The 10366-nt window shown below is 48.7% G+C and overlaps 1 protein-coding gene across 1 annotated transcript in view; it reads left to right on the plus strand.

Moving 5' to 3' along the window:
• Nucleotides 1-484: 484 nt before the first annotated feature.
• Nucleotides 485-10366, plus strand: part of TLX2 (T cell leukemia homeobox 2) — a gene marked incomplete at its 5' end in the record, with an annotated part of 12262 nt that continues 2380 nt past the window's right edge. Inside the window, 2 exons of the mRNA XM_087965857.1 lie at nt 485-512; nt 8392-8724. Of these exons, the coding sequence (XP_087821983.1) occupies nt 485-512; nt 8392-8724 (361 nt within the window). The remainder of the gene's footprint in view (nt 513-8391; nt 8725-10366) is intronic.

A 10366-nucleotide genomic window follows, 5' to 3' on the forward strand; every position in this document is an offset into this window, starting at 1 on the left:
CTGGGCCTCAAGTGAATGGTTTCCTGTTGTGGGGCAGAAGCCAGTGTCCCTGGACCCCCTCTTCCGCCACAGGCTGTTCTCTTGACCGGAAAGGGCCGTTACTTATTTTATTCTATTTATTTAGTTTAGTTTGTCAAGCATATATGAGAAAAAATCTATAAGTATGGACATAACATACAAACCAATAAGTAGATACTGGTTATAAGTAGATACCTAATACATGAGTACGAATAAATGGGAACAGTAGGAGAAGGACGATAGGCACGCTGCTGCGCTTATGCACGCTCCCTTACAGGCCTCTGAGGAACGGAGTGAGGTCCATGGGGGATGATCTTCTTCTTCTTCTTCTTCTTCTTCTTCTTCTTCTTCTTCTTCTTCTTCTTCTTCTTCTTCTTCTTCTTCTTCTTCTTTCTTCTTCTTTCTTCTTCTTCCTTCTTCCTCTCCTTCTTCTTCTTCTTCCTCTTCTCTCCCTCTTCCTCCTCCTCCTCCTCCTCCTCCTCCTCCTCCTCCTCTTCCTTCCCTATTATCATTGTCATTCCAAACAGAAGAAAAGGTCAAGATGTGGAACCAGAAAAAGCCAGCACTGTAGGACAGAGGCTGGTGCGCTCCATAACAACAGAGTCAGGTCGTGAGTTCCAGGCATTGACCACTCTGTTGCTGAAGTCATATTTTCTGCAATCGAGAAAATGCAGAACAGGCTCCGCACATTTTTTTAATGGATACTTTTGGAACCCCGCACCCCAGCCATAGGCGAGCTCTCCCCTCGGCGGGCGACCCCGGCGAAGAAAGCCGTCGCTCCCTGCCGTTTGGTCCCACGTGGTGAGGAACTAGGCGACCTCTTGAACTGTCCCGCGTGCTTCCAAGCGTGGGACCCGAATCCCCGGAAGGAACCATCTCAGCCTTCTCTCCTGGGGCGGAGCGAAAGTTCCAGACCGGAAAGTGCTGGCATTTTCTGGTTCCACATCTTGACTTTTCCTTCTGTTTGGAATGACGATGGTAATAGGGAAGGAGGAGGAGGAGGAGGAAGAAGAAGAAGAAGGAAGGAAGGAAGAAGGAAGGAGAAGGAGAAGGAGAAGATCTCCCATGGACCTCACTCCATTCCTAAGAGGTCTGTAAGGGGGCGTCCATAAGCGCACCAGCATGCCTACCGTCCCTGTCCTACTGTTCCCATTTATTCGTACTCGTTTATGATGTATATACTTAAACCGGTTTATACTTATATGTTTATATGTTATGTTCATACTTAGACTTGTTTTCTCTTACATGCTTGACAAACTTAAACAAATCAATAATATAAATAAATTCCCGCGTCCCGAGCACAAGAGAAGCCTTTCCCAGAGGCGGCTCTTCCATACCCGCAAACAGAAGAGCGCTGCGTTTTCTGGAGCAGAGGCCTCCGCTGGGGCAGCTTCTCTGGGCGGTTGCTCGGGAAATAGCAGCCTGGAAGATTTACTATCCCCCCCCACCGCCGCCCAAATTTCAAACCCACGGTAGCTTCTCCGTTGCCTGGGACTGCGGTTTTCGGACCAAGTACTCCCAGAGGACAGCGCAAAGGACTCCGTCATCCTGTGAGCAGGTGCTTAGGGAAGTGTTTTGTACCACCCCCACCCCTGCCCGACCCCCTCCTGGCCCCCCGCCCTCGCCGGCGGCCGCCGATCCCCACTTCGTCCGAGGGATTTTGGGGGAGCCCTTTTAAAGCCCCTCTTTTGCACTGCGGTTTGATGTCCGGTAAGGAGGGAGGCGGTGGGGAGGCCGAGAAACGCCCTGTTGGTTAGCGTCGCCGCTCCCCTTTTGAACGAAGCAAAGTGGAAGAAAAATTGCGGGGCACCCGCCCCACGAGGCGGTTGTCCCCCCCCCCCAAAAAAAAACAAAACCCGAGACCCCTCCGCCTTCCAATCCACGAGGAAAACCGAGGCGCGAATAAGAACCTGTGGCAAGAGGATGGACGCGCTGTTTCTGAAACAAGATTTCAGCTTGGATTTAAATTGCCTTTCGCAAAGTAAGGGAACAAATACAACCTATCGATTTCAGTGATGAATATTGGCACCAAATATAAAATAATAAGGACATAAAGATTCAAAAAAAAAAAAAAAACTTACAAGAAAAAGCAATGCTCCACGATTGATTTCAGGGTGTTGAGGAAAGAGCCACTTCCGGAAGTAACTTTTGGCAAACCCCTCCAAGCAAGCTGAATCTTAGACTAAAATAAATGTGCTTCGAAATGCTCACACTCTGCCTAGAATTGACACGCACATGAATTCAAGCTGGAAAGTGACTTGGGCTGACTCGCTGTTGATAGCAGATGAGGAAAAGTTACACAGCCTACAAACGCCGGATATAGAAGACCGGCAGCTCCTCGTATCATATGTAACAGTCAGGTAAAAAAATGAAAGAAAGAAGCTTAAATAAAATCAATCTTTAAGGGGGAGGGGGAAATGTTTCAAAATTCAAAAGTTTTTGTAACGTGCTGAAATATTTCCCCGACTTTCACACTCTGTCTTTCAAGAGCCCGACTGTGGATATGGATTGGCCGTTTAGGTCAGTCGCCCTTGTCACCCCAGTTCACTTGCACCCAGAAACTGCAGAAAAAACAATAACTACCAACTTGTCTTCCATTGAGGACCTGTATCCTGCACGAGTCCAAAAGAGGGCTGTGAAAATATCTACAGACCCTTCACATCCTGGACATAAACTGTTTCAACTCCTTCCCTCAAAATGATGCTATAAAGCACCTCACACCCAGAACAACTGGACACAAGGACAGTTTCCCTCCCGAAACCATCATTCTGCTAAACAAATGATTCACATAACACTGTCCAACTATTTACTAAGTCTGAATTACTATTATTCCTCTCTTCCTTCCTAGTACCTATCTCTTCCCACTTATGACTAGAACCATGTTGCTTGTATCTTTACAATTTATATTGTTTTATTTGTTCCCTAGTATGATTTGATTGCTTTTTTAGTAACCTATGATTATCACTAAGTGTTGTATCTTATGATTCTTGATTAATGTATTTTATTTTTTCTTTGTGTACATTGAGAGCTTATGCACCAAAGACAAATTCTTTGTGTGTCCAATCACACTTGGCTAATAAAGAATTCCATTCCATTCCATTCCATTCCATTCCATTCCATTCCATTCCATTCCATTCCATTCCATTCTATTCTATTCTATTCTATTCTATTCTATTCTATTCTATTCTATTCTATTCTATTCTTTATTCTATTCTATTCTATTCTATTCTATTCTATTCTTTATTTCATTCCATTCTTATTCTATTCTATTATTTATTCCATTCCATTCCATTCCATTCCATTCCATTCCACTCCACTCCACTCCACTCCTCCTCCACTCCACTCCACTCCACTCCACTCCATCATTCCATTCCATTCCATTCCATTCTATTCTATTCTATTCTATTCTATTCTATTCTATTCTTTATTCCATTCCATTCTTATTCTATTCTTTCTATTCCATTCCATTTCATTCTATTCTATTCTATTCTATTCTATTCTATTCTATTCTATTCTATTCTATTCTATTCTATTCTATTTATTCCATTCCATTCTTATTCTATTCTATTCTTTATTCCATTCATTCTTATTCTATTCTATTCTTTATTCCATTCCATTCCATTCTATTCTTTATTCCATTCCATTCCATTCCATTGTATTCTATTCTTTATTCCATTCTTTTCCATTCTATTCCATTCCATTCCATTCCATTCCATTCTATTATATTATTTATTCCATTCCATTCTTATTCTATTCTATTCTATTCTATTCTATTCTGTTCTGTTCTGTTCTGTTCTGTTCTGTTCTATTCTGTTCTGTTCTATTCTATTCTATTCTATTCTATTCTATTCTATTCTATTCTATTCTATTCCTATTCTTATTCCATTCTTATTCTATTCTTTATTCCATTCCATTCCATTCCAAGATCTACTCTACTCTACTCTACTCTACTCTACTCTACTCTACTCTACTCTACTCTACTCTACTCTACTCTACCCTACCCTACCCTATTCTATTCTAAAAGGGCAATTGCAAATTGCCCTGGATAAGGACACAACTTGGCTTCTGTGGGATACCACAGCTTTGAAACAGCGCTCTGACAGGCAATGTCCTGCTGGCATTTGCACCCACAGCAGCCTTCTGCAGAGGCAGCGGCACCAGCCAAACTGGCCCAAAGCGATGTCTGGCGCAGGAGCATCAGATGGCAGAAAGAGAAGAGGCTGGGGGGGGCACTTCCCTCTCTAGCCTCCGCCAGGTCCTCAATGGGAGAGAGCCAGGCCTTTGGCTAGTCAGCTGGTCCCTTGCAAAGCCATTTGCTCTGACCTGAGGCTCAGCATGCTCTGAGTCATAAGGGAGGCAGAGAGGCTGCTCCTGGAAACAGACCCTGCCTGTGGAGAAGGAAGGAGACTTCCAACAGGAGCTGGGGATGGGCTGGGAACCAGTCAGTTGACTTCCTAATCTCAGCTTCTCCAGCTGGGACGGTGCCTTGTCTTTTCCTTTGGTGCTCTGACCTAACCTGGATCTTGCTCAGCTGGTGAGGAAGAAGCCTGTGTGTGGGGGTGGGGTGGTGGGGGGAGACTGGGCTGGAGGGAACAAACCCTTAGCCCTGGTTGTGCTGGGTTAAAGTCCTAACTCAGAGGTCTCCAAACTTGGCAACTTTAAAACACGTGGACTTCAACTCCCAGAATTCTCCAGCCAGCATAACCCTCTTTTTTCTTTCTGTTCTTGTCCCTTCGTGTGTGAATCTTTGCAAGCTCTGTGAAGGAAATTGAGGCTAAATCCATTTCGTTGCATATATATATATGTACAATGACAATAAAGGTTATTATTAATTCCCAGAGGGAAAGTTTTCCTGGGCGCCCATCCACACCACAAATTGCCCCGGGATCGCTCTAGAAAGGGGTGTGTGTGTGGGGTTTGCAGCTGTTACTGTTGCAATTATATTCGAATTATTTGCGGGTAATCTACAGTTAGATTCACCGTTTAAGACTGGTGCCAACTTAGTCATTCAAATCCCAACCAAGGACCTAAACTGCCCCCTAAGAACATAGGCAATCCCAAACAGGGCGGTTTACTCTTTGTAAAATATTAGTCTTGCAAAATGATTTTGATAATTTCACTATTTCCAAAGAGCGAGGAAATCCTTTAATGATGACTCCAAGGGATCCAGTCAAGATGAGCAGAACAACGCTTTCTTTTTTGTTATCATTTTCATGATTACTGGAAGTAATACTAAGTTAAGTCTTTTTGCGCCCTATTGTAAACTGCTTCAACATTTGACATAAATGAGAAAGTCGGAACCACTGACCGCTGCCTCGATGGCCACTGGCTGTGGCCGCTTGCTCCGAAGTGCCTGTGCCGGTTCTCAGTCATCCAGGTTACGGTTGTCCCAAATCCAAAAGAGAACTGGACTTTGCTTCCCCCCCGTCCTCCCCCGAAGACGTTTCGCTTCTCACCCAAGAAGCTTCTTCCGTTCTGATCCCGCTTTCCTTGGGGCCGCTCCGGGACGCCCAACGATTCAAGAGCTCCTTTCTGTAGGGATTTGAAGACACGGGTTTTCTAAGATGGGCAGCTCGTCCGATCGAGAAGACTTCGGGATGCTCTTTGTTTCGGGGCCTTTCGTGTCACACCTTGCGCCGTTTCGTCGCTGCTCTTCGGATCTTATTTTTATTATTATTATTCTGAGGGGAAGAAAAAAACAACACAGTTTCGGATGTTGAACAGGTCAGGAAGTTCACAGCCGATTCGGACCCGCCCGGCAGCCACTCGCTGGTCCTTTGGGATTGTGTGTTGTTTTTTTAAATGAATTATTTTATTTTATTTTTATTTTTGCAAGGAAAAGACATTTCGGGCTGCTGAAAACGAAGGCGGGATCCGGCCAATGCAAAGAGCTTGCTGGATAGACAGGTGGCCGGGCATCTCGCGCTTGTTCCACGCTCACGCTCCTCCGAGGTTTCGCGGATTCTAGCCGCGGATTGTGTTTCTCTCTCCGCCCACGAAGCGGTCGAGAGGACCGCGAGGGCTCCTCCTGGACATTTCCGCTCAATGGAAGAGGAAGGACGCCTCAGCCTGGAAGGGGAACCGGGCTGATGAAGGGCGGGGGTGGGGGCCGATGTGCCTCCTCCTGCGCCGTCACTACTTCATCGACAACAGAGAGGGCGAATCGTGTAGGGTCTCCTACTTGGGGGAGTTGGGCTAGATGACCTACAAGGTCCCTTCCAACTCTTAATCTGTAAGTAAATAATCTGGCTCGTCCCGGGTTGAGAGAAAAGGAGGGAAGCTTCCTCTAACGCCCGGCCTTCACCAGGGCCTTAGAACCAGGCTCTGCACCGGGCTTTTAAGCGTGCGCCCCGCGGAGCAACAGGGAGCCAAGGCAGCCACCGCCAGGACTCGCGACTGCGGGACTTGGGCGCAGATGAGCGGGTGAGGAAAGTCCGTGCCTTCGCTCCTTCTCCCGGAGCTGGGGAACCTTTTCATGGCCGGGTGGAGTGGTGGGTGGTGGGAGGCGTTCCGGGCTGCGGCTGGTTGAAATGGCTGGTCAGAAATGGTGTAGGGGGCAAAGGTCTTCCAACTTGACAGCTTTTAAGACTTGTGGACTTCAACTCCCAGAATTCCTGAGCTAACATGCAGGAGGAGGAATTCTGGGAGCTGAAGTCCACCAGTCTTAAAGCTGTCAAGTTTGAAGACCCCTGAAATGCAATTTCTTTGTCAGAGGGCACAAGAAAGATCCAGGAAAGTTACGGCAGGTCTTAAAACTTGAACAGAAGAAACATTTTCAAGTCCCACTCAAACTGTGGCCAACAATGGGAAGATGCAGATTAAGCCAGAGAATAGGATGTTTGAAAGTCTCTCGTGTAAAAGGAGAAGGGGGGAGGGATTCTTGCCCCTTCCTGCTAATCCACACTGGCTTTTAAAGCTTGTTGCTTCAAAGGAGAATGAGGCACAGAGAGTCTGGCATTTCACATTCACTCCTGGCTTCAATATATCTTTGCCTTTATCACAAAATTCAAATTACTTTTGCTTCACTCTACCTCTTCCAGGAATCAAGGCTAACATCTTCCTACTATTCTGCCTGTCCTGTACAAATACTGTACAAAGGCAGGTAGATCAACTCCACAAAGCATCCATACAAAGTCTTTTTTTTATTGGTTCATCAGGCATCCTGTCAACTCACATTTATGACGAAGTTCTCCTTAATGTCCAATCCTTTGCATATCTGAATTGTGGTGTAGGAAGATAAGGTCTCAACCCCATGATGACTGAAGCAGCCGCATGGTAATGGATTCAGGCTAGAGTGAGGGAGCCTCCCCCAACCCAACAAGGATCAATTTAGTGATCAATCAGGATTACAGATGTGACCACATGACATGGACTACATTTCCCAGGGTACCTTAACTACATTTACCATGAGGCATTCCCTTAAGGGGACAACTCACAAATCCTAACTAACTATCCCAAATCCCATTAACTCTAAACTGTCTGGACAGCACACGGGGTGTAGGGTCTTCCTGCTTAGGTGGAGGGTTGGACTAAATGACCTACAAGGTCTTTTCCAACTCTGATTATCTGTAAATCTGGCTGGCTGGCCTCCCTTTCTTGAAAAAGAAAAGCGACCATTAGACAGACCTCTGTGACAAGAGAGCTGCTAATCCCGGGCGCTGGAAGCAGAGAGCGGCTTGCAGGCAGAAAGGGCCGGCCAGGCTGGAGAGTAGCGCCTGTAGCCGAGAATTAGGTTTTCCCAGCCCACGTCCGAGGCCAAGGGGGGCTACCCTGATAAAAGAAAGGGTAGCGTCTTGCTGTCCGGATGGAGCTTTTGGGTCTGCAGGGGGCAAACTGTGGCCTTGGGAGCGGCTGAGAAAACGAGAGTCTCTTCTTCGCCTTTCCTAATCGGGAGCGCGCACAGGGGTGGAGAAACCCGAGGTCCGGGCGGTTTCCCCTTGGATGTGACACGCGACCCGGCCCCACCCACCCCTGGCCGTGGCCTGTCAATCATTGCCAGCGGCCACCAATCAGAGGGCCGAAGCCAGAGAATTTTGGCAGGCGGCGATGGCTTCTCGGAGAAAAACCGCCTTGCGGCTCAGGGTCCCCCCGGCGATCTCCGGGAGCAGCCCGTGCCTCTGGGTTGGTCCGGGTGGCGGCTTGCTCCGACGGCTCCCCACTCCTGCAGGCCCCCCGCCCGACCGCCGCGCGATGTTGCCTTCCCAACACGTCGGGTGGCTTTGGTCCTGGCGTGGCGCCCGGGAAGCGGCGCGCCCGAGCGCGGCACAGGGTTGCCGGAGGAGGGCTGCCTAGCAGAGCCGCGCCAGCTGCAGAGGCCGCCCAGCATGGAAGCCCTGGGGGGGCTGGAGCGGGAGACGGCGGGGTCCGCCCCATCACAGGCCCCCGAGCCCATTCGCTTCGGCATCGATCAGATTCTGGGCTGCCCTCCGCCGCAGAGCTGCGCGGGCGAAACGGGGACCCTCGAGGGCCACGGCGGGGAAGCCGAGATTGTCCCCCAAAGCGGCGGCTACGAGGCGGACTACGGCCCCGCCTGCTCCCTTGGGGCGTACACTCTCCCGGAGGCCTCGCCCGGCAACAGCGGCGTGATCCGAGTACCCGCGCACCGCCCGATGCCCTCCGTGCCCGTCCATCCTCGGCCCGCGGGAGCCAGCCTCGCCTTCCCTTGGATGGAGCACAGCAGGCGACTGACCAAGGAGCGGATGGCAGGTGAGCGGGAGCCCCCTCCAACTTCGGGCAAAGCCGAGGTGCGGCTCGGAGGTGGCTTCAACCCTACAGAAACGCTCGGCGAAATGTGGGGCGCGGGTCCTAGCAGCATTGGGGAGGAAGACGCAGGAACGACCCCCCGCTTCGAACCCCGGCCCGGAGGATTTCCTGAGCGCAAAGGCTCGCCTTCGCTGGCCGCGGAGGGGCCGCGGAGGGGAGATGGCCACTAGACCAAGCCTTTTCATACAGCGCAGGGGTCCCCAAACTTGGCGACTTTAAGACTTGTGGACTTCAACGCCCAGAATTCTTCAGCCAGTAGATTAATTCCCCTCTGGGAAGTCATAACCTTTATTGTCATGTGTATGTATGTATGTATGTATGTGTATGTATATATGTGTATGTATGTATATGTATGTGTGTATATGTATATATGTAAGTACCACATACATTGGACAGACCAGCCACACACATTGGACAAACCAACAGGAGAATAAATGCACACATCGCAGAACACAAGAATGCAGTCAGAAAAGAAGAAAATTCTTCCTCCCTTTTCCAGCACCTTAAAGCCACAGGACATGAAATTAATTTTGAGGGAACCAAATTAATGTCCAATACTGAACACTTCAACAAGAGAATAATCAGGGAAGCCATCGAAATAGAGATACACCCCCATAACATGAATAAACTGGACGATGCCTCCCGCCTACCAGACATCTGGAAATTAGCCCTTATCAACAAACAAGTCCCAGCCACGAAAAACAACACCGGACCCAAAACAACACATGACACCACCACCATTCTCCCTCACCAGACTCAAACCCAAACCTACCCCATAGACGAAAGGCAACCACCGTCCAGAAATAAGACCACGGCTGCATCACCAGCTGCCACAGCCCCTGACCCCCAAACCAAGCAAAAGGACACACACCATGAAGGCCTCAAACTCGGAGCCAAACCAAAACCCAGAAGGTCACATCACAGCCACCTGCTCAGGATATCACATCATGGAACTCAGGAGGTTACACCACAAAACCTCAGGATGTTGCAACACAGCCAATGGCCCAGGAGATAACAGCACAAGACCCAGGATGTCAGAACAATAAAACTCAGAAGGTCATCACACACCCCGTGACCCAGGTCATTACAACCCAGGAGATTACAGCACAAGACCCAGGATGTCAAAACAATAGAATTCAGAAGGTGTTCACACAGCCCATGACCCAGGGTGTTACAACACAGGAGGCTGATAGACACACAGCCAGTACCTCAGCCACACATGTTCTTACGAAAAAGTCAGCCAATCTGCAAACATCAACTCCATCAACCAATCAAGAAATGACAACACAGCCAACCTCCCGACCAGTATATATAGGGAGATATATATATATAGGCAGCTCCGATCACGCTTTGCTGGCACAAGCACGAAGCCAAAGCACCAGCCTGAAGATGGTGAGTGGGACCTCTTCGAAACGTTGCCAAGATGCTCTCAATCTTACACGGGAAAAGACCCGAACGTGCTAAGACCTGCATGTGTACGTACATATATACATATACATACACACACACACCGAAATGGATTAGCCTCAATTTCTTTCATGCAACTCGCAAAGATTCACACATGAAGGGGCGAGAACGGAGAGGC

The sequence above is a fragment of the Notechis scutatus genome, chromosome 4 (assembly GCF_049901735.1).
Source record: "Notechis scutatus isolate UNSWTSFEM ecotype Mainland chromosome 4, rNotScu1.2, whole genome shotgun sequence".
Lineage (NCBI taxonomy): Eukaryota > Metazoa > Chordata > Lepidosauria > Squamata > Elapidae > Notechis > Notechis scutatus.